Consider the following 26,238-nt stretch of genomic DNA (forward strand, 5'->3'; position numbering starts at 1 on the left):
TCCAGAGCTGGTTCCGATTACAACTCCCAGTGATGGCAGAGTCCCACTTTTGGGATGAGGTGCCCTGGGGAAAAGAGCTCAGGGAGGGTCTGTCCCTCTTTAAATCTGTTTTCAGTAACAGTAAACAGAGCAAAACTGTCCTTAAAGAACATGTTCGGCACCAACATCCTGCAAAGTATTAATTAGTGAGAACAAGGGCTTTCAGAACTGTTTACAGAGAAAGTTTTGAGGGTTCAGTGATTTTTCAAGGAAATTATTCAGGTTTCTTCCTTGGAAGATCCTGATAAATTAGGCCATATTTCAAGGGATAATAGTTTGATGTAGTACAGCAATTCTCAAGCTCTTTCAGTACACATTACAACTCAAGTTACACACACACACAACTTCTAAATAACTTCCGCAGTTCACTAGTCAAAGATATTAAAAAAAGAAAACATGAAGAATCTGACTGCCAAGATCATTGCATATCTCAGCTCAAGCCATGCTGTGCTCAGGTGAAACTTAGAGGGACTTACAGTGGGATAGAATCACAGAGTCATTTAGGCTGGAAGAGCCCTCTAAGATCAAGTTCAACCATTCCCCAGCACTGCCAAGCCCATCACTAACCCATGTCCCCAGGGGCCACTCCACAGGTTTTTTGAACACTTCCAGGGATGGTGGTACTACTGCTTCCCCAGGCAGCCTGTTCCAATGACTGACAACCCTTTTGCTCAAGAAACTTTCCCTAATATCCAACCTAAACCTCCCCGGCACAACTTGAGGCTGTTTCCTCTTGTCCTGTCCCTTGTTCCCTGGCAGCAGAGCCCAACTCCCCCCCCAGCTCCTCCTCCTGTCAGGGAGTTGCAGAGCCAGAAGGTCCCCCCTGAGCCTCCTTTTCTCCAGGCTGAGCTCCCTCAGCCACTCCTGCTGCTCCAGACCCTTCCTCAGCTCCGTTCCCTTCCCCGGACACACTCCAGCCCCTCAATGTCCTTCTTGCCATGAGGGCCCAAAACTGACCCCAGGATTCCAGGTTTCTCCTTGAAAAATGCTGCATTATAACAGTATCAATTATCTCAACATCGCACCTCCCTTAGTCTGTTTCTAATAGCTTTAAGTATTGCAAATAGGTCATTATTTAAATATAGTCCCCCATTTCCAGTTTTTCCTTTCCTCCCTGCCTTCCCAGAAACATTTAAGTCTCTACAACTTCCTCTCCCCCCAGTTCTGCCGGGAACCAGAGCTGGAGGTGGGAGGTTTGCCTGTGAAAAACAGATTAGAATTAAGTGTTGTATCTGTGGCCTTGAAACGTGCCCTGAGCCAAGTTTTTAATTTGGGCTTTTCAAGATTGATCAGCATATGTGTAATTTAAAAGCCATTTGAAGCAGCAAGCCGGGTAGTTTGACTTAAAATTAATGAGCTTTTGACATCTGCAAACAAAATGATAACGTGAACCCATTTAAACTCATCCCTATATTTAACAGGAAAAGCATCTATCATTTTAACTTGCTTACACAAAGGCTTTTCTCCTGCAATATGAAAGCTCTTTCACCACAATCCTGCACTCAGTAGCAATTTGCAAACTTTGCCCAATTGTATCAGACTAGTAGAAAGATAAACTGCAGATAAATTAATATTGTCAAGTAATTAAACAGTTAGCAATTAAAAATTAGACATTGTGCAGCATGATTGAATACATTCATGAAACTCAAAGCTAAGTTAAAAAGACTCAGTGCCTGAGACACCTAAGCCCACAGAACAAGGGACAAACATTATTTATGGCTTGTTTAAATCAACAGCTCATGATAATACTCATGAAAAGCACAGCATTGTAGCTCAAGCAATGCCCAGTATATTCCAGCAGAAACTAAGGCTAGGAATGCAAAGGAAAATAATCATCCAAGGACAAACAGCAAAGATGACAAGATTAAAGGGCAAAAGATGATAAAATGGAATTTACTGAAGGAAATAGGAAAGGTGAAGTAAGGGTTAGTAGTGAAAACTGCTCTGAAGCTGAAGAATTACAGCTCTTGGTAAGGAAATATTTACAGAACCTTCATCAAATACAGGGAAAATAGGAGGGTCTTTAACCACCAATTCTCATCATTGGCTCAAGCTGTTATTACATGGGTTCCTCTCAACACAGACTTGTCTTTTGTCTGGGATAAAAAATTCCATTAAAAGAACCAAGAGAGGTAACAAATTATAGGAATGAATGCCAAGGTAAAAGAAGACCTGGAGCTCAGGGAGCACAGTCCCACCCTTGGGAATACACAGACAGGACACCAGCAGGTCTTGGGACACTGCATTCTTTGGGTTTCAGGATCACAAGCCAGGAAGAACCAACAACAAACCAAACTATACAATCCACATTACACCACGTCCATGGGAAAGGGATGTTTAAAAGCATTCTGTTCCCACAGTTCATCCCAGTCTGGTTATGCTGGATGATAACTGAAATTATTCTGCTGCTCTTCAATCAGTCCCTTATAAGGGGTACCATGAGGAACCACAGTAATGCTCCATTTTGGCCAAGCTTCCTTTAGAAGTGATTTCATATGAAAGAGATTGATTTCAGGGAAGAGGAAGAAAACTCAAAACCCACAACAATTAAAGGAACATCCAACCTTTAGGGAACCTGAAATACATTGGTCTCAAAAGGGTAAGATCTTGTCATGAATGAAGAGTTGGATAATTCATTCTGAATTATTTTCTAGCACCTCCAGAGCAACAAAACCTAGAAGGAAGAGGTTTCTCCTCCAGCTTCCCTAATTATTTTGTCCCGATCTTTTTAAAGTGACAAGTAACACACTTTTCACTTTCTTCCCTTGTAAATCTGCTATTTGGTCTCTCTATAAAATTCATAGTACTATTGATCCAAAGCCTTTCCAAGCTTTCATTCTTCCTGGTGATTCCTGTTGGTGCATCCTTGCTTGTGTGTGTTATCTGCAGAGAACAGCTGTTATTGGTACAGTTCCTTCCAGCTGCTGAGCCATCCTCACTCTCCTGGTGAAAGAGCTGCCTCTTCTCAACAGCAATAACCCAAAAACTGTCACTTCCAGCCCTCATATATTTTTTTTTGTTTATATCTCATGTCACCTCCACCTGATTTAGTTGTTTTTTGCTTTTACCTACTCAGATCTCTCATTCCTACCAGAAATTATTACTTTATATTAGAAAGTAAATCTTGGATAAGTCAAGTTTTCAGGACTGAGCCCTTTTTCCTTTTTACAGAGAGGAAAAAAGTGATAGAAAAATCCACAGTTGAGTTGTGCTATATTTCCCAGTGATAATCAGCTGTCACTGCAAGCAACAAACTACCCCAGCAAATGGCTTTCCAGTTTTCTTTCTTTCCTTAGCCAGGAAACACCTTTGGACACAGACAGTTCTCTGTAACCAGCTTTTTACTTTGCCACTTCAGCATTGAATCACTGCCAGGAGCAAAGGGAAAAGGGCATTTTTAGAGCACTGCTGCTTGACAGGAGATGTGGTGGGTGAAGCATCCTCTGCTGACAACACACAGGATTTGGGCAGCCAAAGGGATGTCACTGATGGAATTATTATACCTGCAATATTAAAAGGCACAACACTGCACACATGCCTTAAAAATACATTCCATAATGTGAATAACTCAAAAATAAATCCTGTACAAATACTTCAACAAAATGCTGCTGCTGAGCTCCTCCTAATCTCTGTCTTATCAGTATCTCATTTCAGCTCTGGCTTACACAGGTTTTAAGTACATTTGCACAAGAAACCAGAAAAGATATCTACATTTCAGCAAAGAGTTTGGAATAAATACAGCAACTTTTTTGTTTTTTCCCTTAAATATTAACTCTTATAGGATTTGTAACCGCATTTGGGATTATACAATACATATTAGTCAGGATAAAAACAACACTAGGATGAAACCTTGTGCAGAAGGGCACAGGCAATGAGAAAAAAAAGGTAAGATTACAGTTAAAAGGCTGCAGAAAGGCTGCACTGAGCAGCCTGGTGGCTACAGCCACTTCTCATTCAGCCTGAATTCTGCTGCACCACATCACAAATCAGTTAAAGCAATATCCCAGTCATTGCCCAGGACAGCTCCCAGCCCACAAAACGAGCACCACCTCCAGGGAACCCCTATAAAAGACGCTCCACCGAGAGCACATAATTCAGGACTCTTTAATAATGTATCAATCCAATTTACAACACTTTCAGTGCCCGGGCACCAGGTTATATTTTGGGTTACAGAGGGATTCTGCTTTCATTAATATTGTATCAAGAGATCAATAATGAAATGCCTATGAAGAAATAGTCCTGCTCACTGCAGGCACCCCCAAGGGCAGCCCTTGGTTTGGCTGCTCTGCTGCCTCTTCCCAGACCACAAGGATGCAGGAAGGATGCACAAGGATGCAGCTGGAAAGCTGCAGCATCCCAGTGGGTGCTGGATGCAGGGCAAGGAACTGAGCTGGAGTCTGCACAGATGATTCACTAAAGCCATCACACTGAGTTGTTCTTACCACACTTTTTACACATGACACAATCAGCCACCACCGCTCTGCTGGTCCATTCCTGCCTGACACTGATGAAAACAGCCCCTTCTAGTAAAAACATCTGTTTTCAATCTCTTCCCCTCAGACATTTTCAGGGTATGTCCAGATATAGAGTAATTCACTTTAACTTGCTACGTAAAGGTAAGTTTTTTCCCACTAAAACATCATCATTCACTGCTGATGGCCTGCAAGTGCTCTGATCCCACCTTCAGACACAGGATCTCCACATGGTGTTAAGCCCTGCCATAAGTCCATGCTGAAGAGTATTTTGGAGATAGAGAATGAAATACAGTATCACATTTACACAGTGACAGCATCATTCCAAGCACTGACCCACATAATCCTCAGGTTCTCTATATAATTGAGCCATTTCTCCTGCAGAACCTCCCACTCCCTCCAGCAAGGAGGGATGGATGGACTGTGCTCCCCATCAGCATGACAAACATTCAGTGCTCCTTGTGATCTTCCTGGTTTTCATCCTACACAGCATTCAGCACTTGCCTTGGCTCTTTTTAATTCTTCACTGCTGTACAATTGACCTGCTCCAAAACCTTGAACAAATTTACATGATGTCATCAAGCATGAAGAAGTATATAAATACTTTACTGATAACAGGAGAGCTAGAGAGGGGCTTTTGACAAGGGCCTGGAGTGACAGGACAAGGGGCAATGGCTTTAAGCTGAAGGGGGGTAAATATAGATTAGATATTAGGAACAAATTCTTCCCTGTGAGGGTGGGGAGGCCCTGGCACAGGTTGTCCAGAGAAGCTGTGGCTGGAAGTGTCCAAGGCCAGGTTGGACGAGGCTTGGAGTAACCTGGGATAGGGGAAGGTGTCCCTGCCAATGGCAGGCAGTGGGACTGGATGGGCCTTAAGGTCCCTTCCAACCCAAACCATTTCATGTTTCCATGATAACACATACACTGGACTTCTCAGAAAACACCAAGGACATCTGTGACAAGGCAGAATTGCACCACTGCTTTCCTCCAGCTCTATTTCACTCGGCAGTTTGTCAGCCCAAGTCCACCCATTTTCCTTCACAGAACCTCTTAAATGACAGAGAAAAAGGTCACCAGGTAAACTGGTCAAAGCACTGTAACACTCTAAAAGTAGTTCAGTTAATAACAGAGCTCTGCAGCTTTGGCCCCTAAACCAACAGCTCCAGAAAACAAACAAACTTCAATATCCCCATAAGTCACTGCTGTCACCTTGCAGCTGGGAAGGTGGAAGAGCCCACTCTGTGCACACAAGCACCACAGCTCCATCCTCTGATCCAGCTCCACGGGAACCTGTGTGGGAGAGGAAGGTCTTACACGGACCTTGAACCAGCAGAGGCCCCAGACAATCATTTTCCAGGTTCCCATAATTTCAACCCACATGGTGAATTTCTGCCATCACCCAAGTTGTATAAACGAGGAGCTGGGAATGCAACAGAGGGTGAGGGAAAAAAACATAAGAGCAAGGAAATCCAGGGATTCAAGACAGCTCTCCTGTCAAAGGTCAGCTCTTAACTCAGAGGTGAAAAACCTCAACTGAGCTTGATAACAGATAAATAAACATAAATATGTGAGGTGGAAACAAGAAGAGAAAGCAAGATACAAAAGTTAACTAGGACCTAAATGTGCTAAAATTATCCACTTTGCACCTGCACTTCACAGGCTGAGGATGAACTGTTGTAGCCCAAACAGCATCAGCACAATGCTCTGAAGCACATAAAGATGTCTGGGTTTATTAAAGGTGTCAGGGGCACAGGAAGCTTTTAAACTAAGAATTCAGATTTTATCTTTGACTTGGAAGAACACATTCAGTGCATTTCAGGAATACAGAGTGTGCCAGTCACAGCAGAGCAAGGCTGGCTGGTGTGACAGAGCTCCTGTACAAGTGCTTTATTTGCAAGCACAGACAGAGCCAATTAAAGGAATCAAACACTACGCCCACACCATTTTGTTTCCTTCATTATTTTGTTTCCCTTCTTCTCCCACATTTCTAAAAGAACTGAATGATTCCATCAGTTGAGAAAACAAACATTTTTACCTTAACTCTTTTCGCTCCCCTGATGCAGAGCTCCCATATATGATGTTTGTATCCACACCAGCACAGCCCCGCTCCTCTCAGAGACCTCCCCGTCATGGTCTCCACTTGTCCCACCTCCATCCCACCTCCTTTTCTCTCCCAAGTGCCCCCACCCCAAGCACAAAGCAGAGGCAGGTTGTCCCACAAGCCCATCCCACCCCGTCATCAACAATAATTAGAGATTGTTACCCCATTAGGGTCTCCTCCCATCAAAGCCCAACTTCCACCTGGGCAAGAACAAGACAGAGTTGGTGCCCCCAAAACCACCCTTCATCTTCCCACACCAAGGCTTAAACGGTTTCATTTATCCCCCAGCAAAACTAAATGGGAACTTAAAGTGCCTCCTGGCACTTTATATCTACATATAAATCTCTTGTAAATCACACCCAGTTTCCAGCTGAATGTCATTAATTTTCATTAGAATTCACTTTTTTTTTTTTTAATTTACAAGCCTAAAACACAGAAATAAAGATTGTGACGCACATAACAAATTTTTTTTTTCCAATTCTCAACCTCTTTATTTCTAGTTTCCAAGGCTTATTATTTAGGAAAACAAGCTCGATAAAAGATGTCATTTCTTTCAACTCAGCAGTCTCTACCCCATCCAAATCAGACACAGACAGCTCCACAGCTGAATACACAGCAAAGCACTTCACTCCATGGAAATAAGCCACATGGAGAGGAACCTCACTGAAAAATTAGAAAAAAATAGGAGACAGCCTTTCCCAAATAAAAAACACTGCAAATATCCATTAACCCTTTCCACAAACCACGATTAAAGTGAGAAATGAAATCCAGCGATGGGAGACAGCTGAAAGTCTGGTGAAACCAAACTAATAAACGGCACAAATGGAAACACAGGAGGCGTAAACAACACTAATCTTGGCCAAGAGAGACTACAAGAGTTTGTACACAGCCACATCACCCCTCAGCTCACCCGAGCACCGCGTGTGCCCCTAACCCCGCTCACCTCAGCAAGGGATGGAGAGAAGATAAACGGCTTTAAAGGCGAAGTTCACGCGGCAGCGCCATCCCGGGAGCCGGGAAGAGCCCGAAACACGCACCCCTGTCTCCCAGAACAAGGGGGGATGCCGGGGGATGCCGGGGGATGCGCCCTCGACCCGGGGATGCTGCGGGCGCGTCCCGCATCGCCCGAACCCGCCCGGCGCGACTGACCCGGCGCGGAGGCACCGGCCGGGGTTGTCACCGCCGGGGTGTCACTACGGGGCTGTCGCCGCGGGGCTGTCGGCGCGGTGTCTCCCCGGCGGGCGCAGCGCTGGCGGCAGGGCGGGCCGCGGGCAGCGCCGGGCTCCCCGCTCCGTGCCGGGGGCAGCAGCGCCGGGGGCAGCCCGGGGCTCACCCCCGCTCCCCCCGCCCGGCGGGATCGCGGCTCTCCCGGCACCTGCGGGCGCGGCATCCCGGGTGTTCTCCCCGTCCTCCCATCCCATTCCACCCTATCCCATCCCATCCCTCCCTCTCTCACCTGCGCGGCGGCGGCGGCTCCGCGGGGCCGCTGGGGCCGCGGCCGGGCCGCCCGGGCAGGCGCTCTGGGCCGGGGCGGCGGCTCCCGGCAGGAAATTTCCTTTCGCCGCCGCCGCCGCCTCCTCCTCCCGCTCCGGATCCCGATCCCGCTCCCGCTCCCCGATCCTGCTGCCGGCGCGGCGCGCGCGGCGCCGTCTGGCGGACACCGCCCGCATTGCAGCGGGAGCGGCACCGGGAAGGGGGAACGGCGGCGTTGGGGATCCGCTCCTTGTCACCGGCACCGCCGAGACATCCCCGCGCACCACCCGCGCCACGCCCGCTCTCTGGGAATGCTGGAGTCGCCTCGCTCCATCCCGCGCTCCCGGGGCTCCAGAGCGCCCGGCTCCCCGCGGGCAGCGGGAGCGATGGTGGACCGCCCCCTGTCCCGCATCCCTTTGCCGTTTTGGGGTCCAGGAGTTCGCTGTGGGGACCAAACAGCCCCCAGGATCCTTCCCCTCATTGCTCACCTTCCCCCGTTAATGTGGCGCTGTCCTGGGGGGGAAGGGACACACCTGAGGATTTGGGTACCCACCGTCCCCTCCGACGGGACCTCCGGGAGCCGAGGCTGCACCGGGACTGTGAACCGGGACACGGAGACCCAGAATAGAAACGTCAGGTGGAAAAGTAGGACAGGGAGGAGGGGATTACTGAGGGATAGGCGAGAATCAGGGCGGCTGAAGGCACATCTTGCTGCCTCTTGTATCCAGAGCAAGAAGTCTCCCAGCAGAAGGAATTCCTCCTCCAGGAGGGATCCAAGTGATCAGAAAAGCCTTTTCCAACCTTAATGATTCTATGCGTTACTTCCAGAACCCCCACACCCATGCACACCATATTTGCATTTCCCAAAGGATATCCCAGATTAAGAAGAGTCTCCTAGAAGCAGAAATTCCTCCTCCAGGAGAGATCCAAGTGATCTGAAAAGCCTTTTCCAACCTTCATGATTCTGTGCATTACTTCCAGAACCCCCATATCTGTGCAAACCACATTTATTTTAAGTGTTCCAAAGGATGTCAGAGAATTAAGGGTTGTACAGAAAGACCCATTGGGACAGAAATATCAGAACATCTGTGAATATTTGTGTCTTCTGCAGGAAACTTAATCAGAGCCTAATTATGTCCCTTTGGCATCATGTTGACTAGGAAACAGCAATTTAGGAGGAGGCTAAAATCCTATCAGCAGCCATGGCACTGCAAGTGGGCACAGCACCAGGGAGGTGTTGGGTTTTAATGAACATTTTTGTAGCTCAAATGACTGCAAGTCAGCAATTTTCTCCCTAGTAACCATTTCCAAGGAATTGCATATTAATTTAAATCACTGCTTATATCCCAGCAATAAAGTAAATGGAATTATTATACATATTAGAAAAAATTACTGCGCTTTCTATTAGCACAGAAATTAGAAGTACTATTATAATGTGGTTCCAAAATTAATTAGTCATGAGAAAGAAATGTGAAACCGAGTTGTACAATAAAGCACCAAAGAACATGAACATTATAATTATTAATAGATTATTTGAGGGGAAGAGATTTGCCATAGAGAAGGGGAATATCTAAAAAAATTGTACAGCTGTGAAATAAAGTTTTAAAAGGAACTTCATCCAATCTTTCTTACCCCAGCACCTCACACTCAAGTCCTAAATTGATAATGATATTGATAATTTAGCCTTGCTAGTCCACACCAGTGTTTCTAGTTCAGCTTCCTTCCATCCCATCCAGGAGTCTCTAGGCCTGGTTTATGCCACTTATGTTTTTCAGGAAATACTAATGAGCTGGAGCCAACAGCCTGAGGCTGGTTCTATATTCAGTTGTTGGCTAGAGAAAAACAATATGGTAGGATGTTCTCATATAGTGTTTTATGCAGAAAAGCAGATTAAAAGTCTAGGAGCTGGGAGTCGGAGGAATGAAGTGTCTTGAACCCAATTTTCAGTGGTCTGCAGAGAATTTACGGTGGCGAAAAAGGGGAGGGGATAAAAATCAAAGCTGCTGTGGGATTTGAAGCAATTTAGTAGCAATTTAACAGCAATTTAACAACCTTGACAGAAGGTAGAAGCTTACTGAGAAAATAAATTTAAGAAACTGAAAGACTGAAATTCTGTAGCAAAAATAAGAGAATTCCCAAATTTAGCCCAATAGAGCTCCAACAGCAGCTTCTATCCACCTCACAGTCTGCTGGTCATCTGTCTGTTCATCTCTTTCCATCACCAATCAAACACATTCTCAGAAATGTCAGCTCTTTGGCAGCCGTTTCACCCTCATTTCCAATTTGCCGGAGATGCTCCAGGGCCTCCAACAGCTTCTGGCTGGACCCAGCACCTGCATCCATTCTTTTGCAGCATGGAAGTAACATTATTCCTGCAGAAGTGCTAGAAAATTGGCCCTGAGCAATTATAGTTACTTTGCTACTCTCTGTTACAAAGAGGTGCCTCCTCTGCTTTGAACTCAGGAAATAAATTATAGGAAAGAGGCAATATTTGAACAGCAGAATTTTATCTTGGGTATTCCAACATGGTAGCAACATGGTAAGACTGTCTTTTTATTGATATACTGGAACACAAATTGGAAATGTGCTGAAAAAGTCAGAAAATCAGAAGCAGGACAGCGAATAACAGACGCAGATGTGATTTCTGTAATTGCAAATATATCTTGGTCTAAAAATACAAGAAAAACTCTTTAAAGTGTGGATAATTGGGCAAAAGCACGAGGCTGTATAACATCCCAGCAGTAGCTAATTTAGTGACTTCAAAGGGCTATTTGTCTAAGGTTTTTACATTTGGAATCTAAAATTATGAGTACAGAGGAATAGATTTAAGTATTCAAAACTACATATCTTTATAATTGTTACAGAAATTGCAATAAAGGAAAGCCTGCCCTGCCTGCTCTTCTCTCAATCTCCACCTCAAGGGTTTGTTTTAAATACTACAAATCTTGAAGGAGCTTCAAAGCCACATTTTATTAAAGTAAGAATATTTCAAAGGCCATAATTTCTGATTCTTACAATGCCAGGAGGATTTTTTCCCCCACTGTTCAATAAACTGTACTTGACTACTTAACTTCTACTTAGTCATAAAGGAAAGCAGCATTTTAACACCTAAACACATTATTTTATAGTTGTGCAATCATCTTTTGGAATAAAAAAAAAAAGATACTTGGGACATCTTAGAGGCTTTAGTGGAGCTCAGCTCCAACCTGGCCTTGGACACTTCCAGGGATGGGGCAGCCACAGCTTCTCTGGGCAACCTGTGCCAGGGCCTCACCACCCTCCCAGTCAAGAATTTCTTCCCAATATCCCACCTAGCCCTGCCCTCTGGCAGTGGAAAGCCATTCCCCCTTGTCCTGTCTCTCCAGGCCCTTGTCCAAGGAGCCCAGAGCAGCCCCAGCAGGCTCTACCAGGCTGTGAACTGAGGGATGCTCTTGCAGCACCATTTTCAAACAGGATTTTGCTTTTTGTGTTTGCCCTGATCCCAGTGTGGTGTCTTTGGGATCTTCCACCTTTTTTCTGTCAATAAGGAAACCATCAGTGCCTGTTCCTGCTGACTGCAGGTGTGAAAGGACCCTGCTCCAAGGTGGCAGCACAATATTCCAGCTGTCCCTCCCACACCAACCAACACTGCAGCATCAGAGCTCAGAGATCAATAAGATCTCGTGATGGAGTTCTCAGCTGAGACATTCGAGTCATTTTCTGGGAAGAAATCCAAACAACACTTCCAGCCTGTTTGCTTTGTCTTTCAAAAGTGCTGGAAAAAAAAGGTCAGAGCAAGAGAAGAACAAAATCAAAAGATGGAGTTGTACAAACCCACCTCAGAGCAGCTCCGGGCAGGGATCCACAAAAATCATGATCACATCCCTCTCAGTTTTCCAAACAGCCGTTGCAATAATTTTGCAGGTCAGTTGAGCTTCCAATTTTTCAACTCCAGCTACAACAAAATTCATGGTGCTTTATCCCGTTTCCCTCACCCAGCCCAAAAAGCATAAACAAACCCCTGTTTCCAGCAGCTCCCAGAATTCTGGCTGCAAACTACCAGAGAAAGAAATCAATCTCATCCTTAGTATTCAATAGTTTGGTTTAATTATAATTTATCCACCACAGAAGAGGTAAAAGCAACGCTGGTAATGCATGGCCTGATCCTGGAATACATACATGCAATCCATGGGCTGATCCTGGAATACATAAATGCAATCCATGGGCTGATCCTGCACATCCTCTGCCTTGTATGGAGCTTCATCAGCTCTTCTGGGAACTACGAGCAGCTGAAGGATGAAGCAGCTGAGCTCCTCTGCAAGTAGACATGGAAAATGGGAAATAAAAAGGATGTAAAGTCTTTGTGGCTACACAAGGTTGGGCCACAAGGGTCACGCCCAAGGAGAACAACAAATATCAGCAAAACCTCCTGCCAACCACACTGCCAAGTCATCCTGACACCTGCCTATTGTTTTTAAATTAAGTATTTAAACTGAACATGGAAAATTTAAACCACCAGCAACTGTCACAAATGTTGTGGTTGCAGCAGAGCAGAAGATAATTTTCAGTGGCTTCACCTTGAATTTCCCTGGCTGCTGCTGAGAGCAGTTACCTGTGAGCCAGCACTCACATCTTGTCTGTCAGAGTCAGCATCCCTTGGGAGACAGGATCCTGGAATCCAGGAATGGTTTGGGTTGGAAGGGACCTTACAGATCATCCAGTTCCACCCCCTGCCATAGGAAGGGACACCTTCCCCTAGACCAGTTCCAACCTGGCCTTGGACACTTCCAGGGATGGGGCAGCCACAGCTTCTCTGGGCAACCTGTGCCAGGGCCTCACCACTCTCACAGGGAAGGATTTCTCCCCCTCTGGTCCCTCAGGAGCTGTGGGCAAAGCCACAGACCACCATGTAATTTATTTTTTTTTTAATGTAAGAATGTGTCTGTCACATTAAAAAAACAGATGGATATGAAAGGTTTGCATTTAAAGGCTTTCATGTTATATTTATATTGCTTAAAGCAAACTGACTTGTACATAAACAGAAGGGAAATACCTATTTTACCTTTCAAAATACAGGGCAATGAGTGATTTTATATAGCAAAGGATTCCAGCTCCCTGTGCTGCCCATCTGATTCATAACCAATTAATCTGATTTTTCTATCTGACTCCTGTGCAGGGCTGAGTCAGTTTAGTGGGGGCAGAGTCTATAAGGTGCTGATCAGGAAATATTTTCTCTGAGTCAGAGGAACCCAGTCTCTCCCTTCTCTCAAGTGATGAGGTTGTCGTGTCAAACATCAATTTTCATTCCAAGTTATGTGATGTTTTTTCAGGTAACCGTGAGGGGAAAAACAGAAGACACAAGGAATTGTAGCTTCAGCAGAGAACAGATAAACTGCAAGGTGACAGGCAAGAAAAAGGCAAATTATGGTCTCATTTACAGAGCAATTCTCTGAGCCACAGGAGAGTTTCAGTGATTTGAGGCATAACAATTTGAGCTGAGTCACCAAAAACTAAATATAATTTAGTCAGATTGCTCAGAAAGGATCTACAGCCTCGTCACTGCTCTTAGTCTCTGTTATTGGGTATTTTTAAAGGTGTGGATACTCAGTTTGTTGAAATTGAAAAAGAAAACCACCAAGCAGGAGCTGAAAAGTAATTCTCTTCAAGTTATTACCAAGATAAATATCAGTTCTTAAATATATATTTTTTTAAAATATATTTCATAGGGGATGGTTTTTACCTCAGTTTATTAAAAAATATCCTTGGACTGTAAATTCTTGGACTATGCTCTTTGTGTGCAAATAAAGGACCAATAGAAGTGTTGGATTAATGAACCTGTAGAGTTGGATCAGCCTAACAAAGTTTTCCTGTATTGTGATGGTTAATGTTTAACTGGAATACTGGTCAGAAATGGGGGCAGGCCTCTTGTTTCTTATTTCTTTAGACAGGTTGAGAAACCTCCCTTTACTCCTCAGAGCTTAAACCAAATCCTGACTGATTTCTGCTACATAGATATAGATTAGGTAGGAATAAAATTCCTAAATATATAGTTTATATAGATTTTTAGGAATATAAATTATAGATTATTTAGGAATATAGGTTATTTAGAATAAAATTTATATATTCTTTAAAATTTATATGTATATATCCTTTAAACCAATTGCCTCAAAAGTATTATTAAATCCTATACAATTTGAAAAAAGTAATCACAAGACCATATTATATAAAGAGCAGAAATAAAACACCTTGATTTCAAATCTAATTAGTGCTTTAAAGTTTTGGGTCAAGAAATCATAAAACCAGAAGAATCACAGTACAATAACACTGCATTGCACAACAGGGATTTTCTCCTCCCAAGAAATTCTTTGCCATTTCAAATTCATAAAAAATTCAAAAATCTCTCCCTGTCGTTAAAGTGCAAACCAGTGAAGCTTCAGGACAAGAACTCCACAGGTTTATTTAGTTTCCCCCCAAAGGTTAATTAAAAAACTCTGGATCATCCAGGAGCTCGGGTTTAGTATAATGTGGAATAAGGACATTATAACTAATAGAAATAAAATCTAATGGATTCTCTGTTAGCCTGACAATACATTATTAATTTATATTTCAGGTTTCATCCCAAAAAAACAGGGACCCTGGTGCTGAGTTCACCTCAAATTCTAGAAATCTGGCTTCAGTCTTTTAATTAAGCAACGTAGGTTCTGTTTGATATCATTTTCTTACTGTCTTTTGTCTTTGTTTAATTCAACTTGGGCTGAAGAAATTAATATATTCTCTTGCTTTATAGTCCAGAACAGATTTTCTTCAGGATTGCTCCCTTTACATATCCACTACTTCATTGAAATGAATCCCTGTTCAAGGTATTGGTTTCCTCCTTGACAAAAAGAAGGTAAAAAAAAAAAAGGGGGGAAGGAGTTATTGTCAGAAAATATGTGCAATTTAATGAGGAAAAAGGCTCTTTCTTAGAAAACAATCTATTGACAGGATATAGAATGTCGTTACCCCACCAAAGACCAATGCAGTGTTTTCACAAATTTAAAGAATTTAGGAGGTCTCGCAAAAGGGAGAGTTGGTCTGATCTTCAGCAAACTGGGAATTTGAACAGAGAAGGAACTTTTTGTGACTTTTTACCGTAACACATTAGATACAGATTTAGAAAAACATCTTTCCAACCTGTTTATCAGGATTTTAAAGAGAAAAACCTCAGAACTCTCCCAGAAGGCATGAGGTGAGCTGGGAACACGCCGAGGCTCTGGATGAGCCCAGAGCCATGATCTGGGAAGTGCTGGTTTGTCAAGGATCATAAATAATCTGACGGTGATCCCTACCAGCCTTTGCCAGGCTGGTGGTGGTGTAACTATGGCAACACCTTTTCCCCAGACCAAAGTTCAATTATTTTACACTTTTATTACCACTGCTGTTCACTTAAAGTTTACCAGGGTAAGTCTCTGTGAGCACAGAGCCCGGACAGCAAGGAGAAGGAAACAACCCCATGGTAGCTGGACTAAAGGGAACAAAATATCCTGAACTGGTGGAAAAATCTCTGCCAAGATGCCTTCCAGGAAGAAAACAACCATGTTTGCATCTGCTTTTTGTACCTGTGTTTCCTCCTTCGTGCTGATTTGTGTGGTGCTGGCGACGCAGCAGTGGGTGAGCAGCGACGTTCTCTTCTCTCGCTCCAATACCAGCGTCACCATCGGCCTCGACTACGGACTCTTCACGGGCACCTGTGAACAGTTTGTTGAAGCAGGACTTCAGGTGTCAAAACAGACCTTCCAAGGTGAGTGGTGTTACACCTGGAAATGGATCTGAGAGTCACAGAATGGATGGACAGGAAGGGACCTTAAAACTCATCCAGTCCCACCCCCTGCCATGGGCAGGGACACCTTCCACTAGCCCAGGTTGCTCCAAGCCCCATCCAACCTGGCCTTGGACACTTCCAGGGATGGGGCAGCCACAGCTTCTCTGGGCAACGTGGGCCAGGGCCTCACTGCCCTCACAGGGAAGGATTTCTTCCCAATATCTAATGTAAACCTAAAATCTTCTTGCTCATATCAGTGTCAGGCGTAGGACTCGCACCTCATTCTTGTGTTCATCTATAACTATAATACTTAAAGTGAGACCAAGAACAACTGTAGAACAGTGTGGGGATTTAACTCGTATGATATAAGACCCCAAAAAAGCACAGAAATTCTACAGCATTCTTGACATTAACAACTCATTTTAATCACCTGTATAATTACCTCGTTCCCTTTGGAATGAGGGAAAAATAAAAAATGGGAACGTTATGTAAAATTGACTTTCATTTTTTGCAGAAGTTTTCAGTGAGGAACAGAAAAGCAACACTTACAACTTTATTTAGGGATTTACAAACCTAATTCATCTTCCAGGATTTCCTTTAATTTCATTATGTTTAAATTATTGTTTGATTTAAAACATTTTCCACCGGCTACCAAATTAGCATCATTTTATAGAAAAAGGTTTTAAGACTCCTGAAAGAAAAAGAACAAAACATGTAAAACAACACCCAAAGGTAGATAAGCCTGAAAGCTGTTGCAAGGATCAAGGGTTTGCACTCATTTTATCTGTCTTGTTGTCACACCACGTTCAAAGCAATAATGCTGATGACACATGTGAATGGGGAAAAAAGCCAGTCAGAAGAAACCTAACAAAAATCCGAAGAGTAGGTCAACAGTTTTAAAAACATGAGATATAGAATTAAAATAGATAAAAGGAACAAATTTTTTACAATTAAAGTGGTAAAGGAATAATTTTTTTTACAGTTATAGTGATAAAAGACTGGCACAGGTTGCCCAGAGAAGCTGTGGCTGCCCCATCCCTGGAAGTGTCCAAGGCCAGGTTGGATGGGGCTTGGAGCAACCTGGGCTAGTGGAAGGTGTCCCTGCCCACGGCAGGGGGTGGGACTGGCTGGGCTTTAAGGTCCCTTGCAACTCAAACCAGTCTGGGATTCTACGATACTTCAAGAAATATTTTCCTTTTTTGGTAGGCTGCTGTGAGATGTCCCAGAGAAGCCACCAAGGCAGAGCACAGCAGATCTAAGCCTGCAGGTGGTTCCCATCTCCTAGATCTTTCCCAGCTTAATTTATCACAGAAACTGTCCCTGTACAAACAGGCACCCGAATTCCCACGGTGGCAAAGCTGTGTTACACAAGCCAGTTCTCTTGAGAACATTCATGTTGTCATGAGAACATTTAGATTGCCATGAAAACCTGGACACAGCAGCACTTCCAGGGAAACATGGAGCGTGAATTGAGATTGTCACGTAACAAACCCAAACCCACACAAACCCACAAGGCATTTAAACCTGGCTTACTTACAGTCATATCAGAATAATCACAGTATTTTTAGAAGAGTAAATATGCATTAATAAAAATGGTTTCTATATGGTTCTAGCACTCTATGGCAGTTGGCTCAAGTCCAAAACCTTGTGACATGTGGGCAGGCTGCTGCTGATTTTAACTGGGCTCTGTGTGAAACCTGGAGTCCTCCCAGCAGGAGCTGATTGCAGGGTGAGGACACAGGTTGGCTGGAATTCAGGGCATGTGTCTTCTCTTTGTCTGTACAGTGGCTCACACAGCCCAGTCTCAGGGCCTGGGTGTTACCAACAGGTCAATTTTGATCAAAATCAATGAAAAGGACTCACCCAACACTTGTATCAGTGAAGGGTTTTGGTTCTTGCATGGTTTACGTGCGTCTCAGTGGTGTTGGGTTTTCCCCCACCAGATTCAGGGCTTTGTGATTATCATTTATCAGATAAACATTTAGAGGAAGTTATCTCTATTCTCACATATCAGTTATTTAGGGATGAACAAAACAAGTGAGTTTCAGGAGTTGTTTTCCCACAGCTGCTGAAGGAAAGTGATGCTTTAAGAACAGTCCAAAGATGGGTTTGCCCACATCCCTCCCTAGTTCAGTTGGGCACATATCCAAGGGGAGATTAACTGATTTTAAATTAGTTCTTAGGCTCTATACTAGGCATTATTGTCATGTTTTATATTGCCATTTATGGAAGAAATTCTTAGTCCTGGCCCAGGTTGCCCAGAGAAGCTGTGGCTGCCCCATCCCTGAAAGTGTCCAAGGCCAGGTTGGATGGGACTTGGAGCAACCTGGGCTAGTGGAAGGTGTCCCTGCCCATGGCAGGGGTTGGAATGAGATGGTCTTTACTGTCCCTTTCAATCCAAACCATTCTATTCTATGATCCTATTCCATACATACTTGAAATAGGAAAAGTACTTCACAGAATTGCATACATATTATTTTAACTTCATATAGACAGGTCCTCCTAGGACAGTAAGTGTCTTGTCTTTGCTGATTCTTAAGTAAATTGATTTCCTGTTTTATGGAGAAATAAAGTGATGTGCTTTCTCCACTCTAATGTTTCAGACACCACTAAGAGGACTTAAAAACATCCTTTTAACTCACAGTGTGATCTATCCCTCAGCAACTGTGTCCTTGCTGGGGGGCCCTGCTGTGCACCCCATGTGTGTTTCTCAAATGGCATTGTCATATTTGGGTGTGAGAAAAGGAGGATGGAAATTATAGAAGAGCAAATCCAAGGTGATAGCTTGGGGATATGAAATATTTGTTAGCAATAGCCCAGGTCGCTTTTTATTAATGGCCATTCAAAAGGTCATCAACAGCCTTTACAAAAAACTTAACTTATTCCTGTAAAAAGCACAGCATTAAAAGAAATTTCTGAGCATAAAGATGAAAGACAAACATGGTTTCTGCACCTTGGCTGTGCATGACCTGCCCAAGTCAGGGTGTCTCTTTAACAGACTGCCAGGAACAACCTTAATAGAGCAATAAATCAAAACAGCCACTTCCCAGGCTCTGGGGATGAATGGTCTGGCAGAATGTAAAAGTTATTTAATAACCAAAGTCCTTACAGTCTTCATGAGCTGTTTTAATGATTTCTCTTAGCGAGGAACCACCTACGAATGTAACAGCCTGTAAGAGCTTGTTTACAGCTCTGCTTGTGTCCATGTAGAAGTTGAGCAAGGCCCAGGAAGAGGCACACCCAGAAGAGTCCTGGAACATCAGGATTTATCCAACTGTTTGCAGCCAGCAAGGCCAACGACACATGAGGAAGCCTTTGAAATTTTCTATGAGCAGAGAAGAATCAATTTGCTTTCTAACTTTTAAATGACATGACAAATGCCTGAAAATCAGTTTCCAGGTGTGCTATGGGATCTCCTGAAAACTGGGAAGCTCAGTTGAACTCTGCTTGGGGTTTTTTGGTTGTTTGGTTTTTTTTTTTTTTTTTTAATGAAAAATTTGTTGTGTGTCATAAGTGATCAGAGAGCTCACAAAAGCTGCCAGATCAGCACTGCTTGGAAGGCTGACTCAGGTCAGTAGAAGTTTGGGAAATTCTATCCAAATATATAAGAATTAAGGATGGGAAAAAAAAAAAAGATACGGGAAAATAAGGAGAGACCTGGGCAGGGCAAACCCCTCTGTTTCCATTGTAGAATGAGGTTATTTTACACAGATGCTGCAGGTTACTATTGACCTCACTCAAACAGATCAGCTCCTTCAGCTTGCACAGACTGCTTTATTTAGGGAAAAAAAAAATCTGCTGCCATGAAAACAACATTTTCTTTAAACCCTTTAGCCTTGTGCTGTTACAACAGCTGAAGTCTGATAAAATGACATCCCCTAAGCTGCTGATCACTGTCAGAGATAAACAAGATCAATTAGGGGCTGCAATAGGTGTAGCCAGTCAATCCTGGAGATGTTCTGAGTGATAAAATTAAGTGAGGCTGCCAGAGGGAAATTACACAAGCCTGGCTGGTTTGGCTCCAGACTTACATCTTGTGCAAGAAATACATCCGAGGTGATGCCCAGGCTGCTTCAGTCTGAATGCAGGTACATCCAGCAGCGTGCTCACTTCCATTTAATTGAGTGATAGCCCCTGGAAGCCCTTCTTTCCTGTTCTTCTAGGAAAATTGCTTACATTTACAACTGATTTCCATAACACATCCTTGCCTCAAACAGACATTAACTTCTACCTGCACTATTACATAAAATGAAAGAGAAGTTCTCCTTTTCATTTCTTCCCAATAGCTCTTCTTTTTATGATGTTTATTTCTCTTTATGGGGTTTTTAGTACTTTTTTTCCTGCTATGATTTCTCCCATTTAGGCACTACCTGAACACTTTGCAGTAATGGCTTTGTGTTAAAAGCAGAATAGAAGGGGAATTCTCCTACACATCTGTCTATCACAACACCCATTTGAATAGAACTGGAAAACATTGTCATTGTATTTGTTACAATATCAGGCAGCCACAGGCAAATTGCAGTTGCTTTTTCAATCTTTAAATTGAAAAGAGGAAAATAATATATCTCAACATGGCTATACTGCAATTACACTTTGAGGATATTGTGTCTCTTATTATCAGCAACCTATGGAATGACTGCAAGGATTGAGGCAAAAAATCAATAAAATTGATGGCAGTCCTGGAGGGGTTGAACATGTGCCATGAACATATGGCCAGACACTCCTGCAGCTCCAGAAACTATAGAGGGAAATGACCTGTGCGTATGAACTGTAATAAGCTGGAGCCAAAAGGAGAGGGGCCAGGATCTGATTCCTTGGCATTTGGCTGGAGACCTTGAGAAAAGAAGCTCCAGGGCCACCATGTGACCACAAAGCTCAGCCCTGTGGGAGCCACAACACTCCATATATCCAGCCACAGAATCCCTGAGGTTGGAAAAGCCCTCCCAGCCCTTCGAGTCCACCCTGTGCCTGATCCCCACCTTGTCACCCAGCCCAGGGCACTGAGGGCCACGTCCAGTCGTTCCCTGGACACCAGGCACAAGCTCCACACAAGCTGCAGGATCAGTGGCCAGCAAATGTGCTCCCTATTCTTAATTTTAAACAAGCCTGCCTGCTGTAGTTATTATTTTAAGCCAATGTAGGCTTAGAGATATAATGCACACGGGGTGTTTGAGCTTGCACAGAAATCTTCATCACATTGAATTGATGAAAAAATATACCCCAGATTTGTATTTTTATTTTTCCCATCTTCCCTCCTTTAGAGAAACAGTGCCTGTGAACAGGGCTCTTAATTTAAAAGCCCGAGCCAAGCAAAATCTGAGGAATTGTATTTTAAGAATTACTCACCCTGAGTAGTTGAGGAACTGCTCAGCTCAGGGTGGGAGCAACAGGGAGGGATTTTCCCCCCCTGAACACAATACCCCAGCTCGTCCCAAATTAAGAAATTAATTTTAAAATTCAGAGGATTTAGGGGTGGAAGAGCAATGGAAGTGGGAAAAGGAACATTACCACAGTGAAGCTGCAGTAAAGGATGGACGGTGCAGCAGATCTGATGATGAGCTGCGGGGTCAGGAGTCTCAGGGCATCCAAAAACATCTCCAAAGTAGGAGTTGCTCCTTTCTTTTAAAAGAAGGAGGCAAGGCCTGCCTCCACCATTTTTTTTTTTTTTTTTTGCAGGACATAGAGACAGATCCACTCAGGGTATGAGCTCAACCCTCCTCACCTGTCCATGTATGACCGTGCTTAGCTACATTATTCCTGCAAATCCACCTGGCCCTTCCTGAGAGAGTTTTATTCCCTTAGAAGCTGTTCCTCTTGTCAAATTTATTCCATGGGAGGGAAACTGATGCCATACTAAGAGAGAATAACCTGCAATTGGAACAGTTTTAAATAATTATGGAATTTACCAGACGTGGGCAGAGGAACACCTGGTTTTCTGGTCCAGTTAAGCATAAAATTTCTGTCTGACCATGTCAAGAGGAAATTTTTACAGAATTATTAAGGAAGAGAAGTTTCCTATCCAGCCAATGCCCAGGAGGTTTTTGTGCCTGCAGGAGTAGCAGACATGCACTTTTTTCTGCCCTGTGTACCTTCACCCCATGTGGGCTTTGGGTTCATGTGCTGTGCCTTGCTGTGTTCCTTTACATCCTGATCTCTACAGATCAATCAAGTCTCTGTTTATCAGCTTTTAATTACAACCACATCAGTAAGTCATAGACTTGTCAGAGTCCACCAGACCATGAGGGGAAGGCTGATTATCATAAAATCATTAAGATTGAAGAACACCTCTAAGAACATTAATCCCAACCTTTAACCCAGCACTAATAACCCATGTCTCCAGGTGCCACATCCACGTGTCTTTTGAACACTTCCAGGGATGGGGACTCCACCACTGTCCTGGTAGCCTTTTCCAGTGCCTGACCACCCTTTCCAGTGAATAAATTTTCCCTAATATCCAATCTAAACATCCCCTGGCACAAGTTGAGGCTGTGTGCTCTCCTCCTGTCCCTTCTCCATGCTGAGCCCCTGTGTTTCAGTTGCAGATTCCCTGAGCAGCACCAAGACAAGAAGCACCAACGTTGCCATTATTGTGATTCTGGTTCTCAGTTTACTGACTTCCCTTCTGAGCTCTGGATTCACCTGCACCAATGCTGTCAGCAATCCCTACCAGACATTTCTGGGACCCATTGGAGTCTACACCTGGAATTCCATATGTGGTGAGTAACACATCCTATCCCATCCCATCCCATCCCATCCCATCCCACTTCCTGTCAACCTTTGGATGAATACCTTGATTCCAAGGTTAAGAAATACATATCTGGAAAAGGAAACACTTGGAAAAGCATTTTGTTCAGTAGGTTTAGTTTTTACCTGTGTCTTCTGGGACACCTGAAAACTACCTTTTAAGTACCAGTAAAATTGTATCATATAGTAGTAAAATTATATTTATATAATAGTATGTATGGGGAGCAGCAGTTAGAAGGACTGAGCCACGGCAAACTTTATTCCCCTCTCTAAAAGACACTTTTGCAGATCAAAGTAAGTTTTAACATTCCCTAAGCATAAAAAAAAAGGTAGAGACACTGAGTCATTAGAGCCTGAACCCTGACAAAGGGCTCCCTGAAGGTGCAAGCCCATGTTCACCTGGTTGGCTGCTCCCCACACACCCTCCTGCCCTCCTGGTCATGCACTGGCAATGATTCCAGCTCTCACACTCAATTTGTCTCAAGAGGATTATGTGTTCCTCTGATAATAGGTTTGCACTTGAATAATTTCCTTTTAAGACATCTGATTACAGGGTACTTCAACAAGAGCATTTTACCCTTCAAAAGCTCTTCAGGTCTGCAGATGGGAGGGAGGTGTGTCCCCAGCAGCACCATCATCAAAATCAGACCTTGGTGGAAAGGGAATTGTATAGATAAATTTAATCATAGCAAGTACGGGTGGGGGTATGAAACTCCCCTCTTTTTTAACACATCACATAAAGATAGGTGCAGAAACAGCTGTGAAATGCAGTAAGAAAAGGGAACAAATGCCTAAATCAGACAATTACTCACTTTTGAGGCAAGCAGATCATTGTCTTGTCGCATGAGGAGGTTATTCCTCTCCTGAGCACCCTGAACCTGCAAGCTCTGACCTGAAATGAAAGGACCATGGACTTGCAAAAATAAATATTGGTGAGAAAATAAACCCCCATTCTGGCTGAGGGTTGTGGTTCCTTTGTACAGTCCTGTGAGTGCTGTGACCTGGAAGCCTATTTTGCTGTGGGTGTATTTTTATGAACAATCACACATCATTTGATGTGGGAGGTTATCTTGGAGGTTCCTAACTCTCTTACCAGATGGCCTGAAAGTCCTCCTGGAAAAAAACTGAACATGTTTAAGCCTGAACTTTTGTAGGATGATGTACCTGGAGGAAAGGAATGGAACTATTTCCACCAACGTTCAGAGCACAATGAAAGCAGGAATGTAAAAATATTATTTAGCTAAATGTCAAAGTAACTGAATTCATTTAACACTTGGAAGGCTGTAAGAAATAGATACAGATATAAGAAGACCTTGAATTTTGGCTCCTAACAGAGTCATCAAATAATTTGAGTTGGAGACAACATGAGGTCTCTAAATTTAAGCTCTTGAGCAAAGCTGGGCCAACCCTGAACCCAGACCAGGGTTTATCCAGCTGTGATACTGCCCACCACATGGATTTGGGGTCATATCAAATAGACAATCTATGAATACATTATACTCATCAGCATTAAATTCAGTGAAAAAAAGTTAAATTAAATGGCCTTGTCTAAGAATAATCAATGAGAATCCAGTAATTTTAAAAGATGGTATCATTACCTATTTCAACACACCTGGCAGATGATATTAGGTCAGACAAAAATTCTATAAATACCCTTATAATTTACTAGTGGAAAATATTTTGTCCTAGTGCAGGTATTTAACCAATTTAAGTAGACTCTTTACGAACAGCTACTTAAATATCACTATGGTTTCACCTCTAATATTTGTATTTCTATTTTCTAGGAATCCTCATACTTATAGCCATGATACTTTTCCCTGTGAACGTAGAAGCACACAGCCTGTCTGAAGAACTGGCCCATGGATGTTCCACCTCTCTGCAGAGGCACATCAAATCTCAGCACAGTTATGGATATTCCTACTGGATCATGCTGCTCGTCCTTTTCCTGAACATTGCTTCTCTCATCATCATATATTTCTATGACCATGCAAGATATTCTAAGAAGAAAGAGCAGGAAAGACCCATTGAAAATGCACCAAAAGATGTCATTCTGTTTTAAGGACACCACAGAACAGAGGGTGCAAAGGAAAATGACTATTTAATGTGGACAACTGATTTCCATTCAAACTGAACTGTGTGTGCAGTTCAATTAACAAATTGGTTTGAAGACACAGTGGTCCACTTTGTTTTTAGCTGCCTTCTGCTTCACCCTTTGAGTTCTCAAGGGGCAGAAATATCCCTTGAGATGATGAGAAATGGTCACTAAGGTGTTGGTGCTTCATTTTGTCCTTTCTCTTCTTAAGGATCTTCTCCTGCAAGTCCCTGTGGAGCTGCCCAGGTGACCACAGGAACTCAGGGAGGCTCCTGTTCATGGGCAGGAGTGTGAGCACTTGTGGACAAAGTCCACAGAAGACAGTGGTGGATTCTCCATCCCTGGAAGGATTTAAAAGCCATGTGGATGTGGCACTTGGGGACATGGGTTAGTGGTGGCCTTGGCAGAGCTGGGGGAATGGTTGGAGGGCTTTTCCAACCTAAACAATTCTATAATTCTGTGACAGCACAGCAGTCTAATATCAACAAGTTATTAATTTGTAGAAACGTTAGGAAAATCCTGTTTCTGGCTGTTTATAGACCTTTGATTCCTGCCAAGAGCAAAGGGCAAAACCACACCTTGGGCAGGTGTGCCTGTCCCCTCACCTACACACGACCCAGGCCGTCACCTTGCCCTGACATAGCGTCTCAACAAGGGGGTTTATTAGTGATGATTTACAGCCAGGATCATCCCCATGCCTGGTTTAATTAGTATTTAATATGCACATAAAGACACACAACTATAGAACTCCACAGAAGTGAGGGATCTCCCTTCCTGTTCCCTCAGGGGACAGTGAGCAGATGAATGTGACCTTGGGACAGATGTCACAGTGCAAAACCATGTTTGGAGCACGTGTCCCAGGAGAAGTTCACTGTGCAAAACTGGCCAGCACCTTCTGCTCCTCTTCAACTGGGAGAGCTGGTTTTGTTCCTTTAAAAAGGAAAAAAAAAGACTCATTTTCCTTCATATTACGATTTTCACTGCCCTGTGTGGTATCTGTCCTCTGATACCAGAGGTGCTCGTGGAGATAAAAAAGCATTTTGAAGAGGAGATGAGAAGACACAAGAGGTGACTTCTCACTATTTATCTCAAAAAATAAAGTTTCAAGATGAAAGCACACAACACTTGGTGCAGCTGTGCTCTATCGAAGGAATCAAAGCAGGGGGATTTTTCATCTCTCTTATGCATTTGGCTGAAAGAGTGATGAGGGCAGAATGGGGGAAAAAAATTAGAAATAAAAGAGGGTTTCTAAAACTTGAGGTCAGCAAAGTCAGGGATGTTACCTACTCTGCAGTGCTGACAGAGCCCTGCCTGTGAGAGCTTTAAACATTGCAGTGAAACAGTTGGGTGCTGCAGTGGCAAAAAGCCAAAGATTTGCCAGTTTTGCTTTGGCTGCAAAAATTTTCACACAGTTTCAGCGTTCAGCTGTCACTGTTGGGCCCAGCCAGCATCCATCTCACAGCACACTCACATTCAGAGCAGCCCTCATGGAGAAATAAAATCATAACACTGGAGGAGCAAGAATTCCTGCTTTAGA

General features: G+C 43.5%; 2 protein-coding genes across 2 annotated transcripts in view; one reads left to right on the top strand and one right to left on the bottom strand.

The window, feature by feature from the left end:
• Positions 1 to 6,566, bottom strand: part of PTPRE (protein tyrosine phosphatase, receptor type E) — a 99,646-nt gene extending 93,080 nt beyond the window's left edge. The window contains exon 1 of the mRNA XM_027655291.1: positions 6,547 to 6,566. The gene's annotated coding sequence lies outside the window, so the exon portion shown is untranslated. The remainder of the gene's footprint in view (positions 1 to 6,546) is intronic.
• An 8,929-nt stretch (positions 6,567 to 15,495) lies between these two features.
• CLRN3 (clarin 3) lies at positions 15,496 to 25,820 on the top strand. The gene is made up of 3 exons (XM_027655342.1): positions 15,496 to 15,844; positions 22,402 to 22,581; positions 24,394 to 25,820. Exons 1-3 carry the CDS (start codon positions 15,616 to 15,618, stop codon positions 24,666 to 24,668), a joined length of 684 nt encoding a protein of 227 aa, XP_027511143.1. The 5' UTR covers positions 15,496 to 15,615; the 3' UTR covers positions 24,669 to 25,820.
• Positions 25,821 to 26,238: the final 418 nt, after the last annotated feature.

The sequence above is a fragment of the Corapipo altera genome, unplaced genomic scaffold (assembly GCF_003945725.1).
Source record: "Corapipo altera isolate COAL_440 unplaced genomic scaffold, ASM394572v1 180, whole genome shotgun sequence".
Classification (NCBI taxonomy): domain Eukaryota; kingdom Metazoa; phylum Chordata; class Aves; order Passeriformes; family Pipridae; genus Corapipo; species Corapipo altera.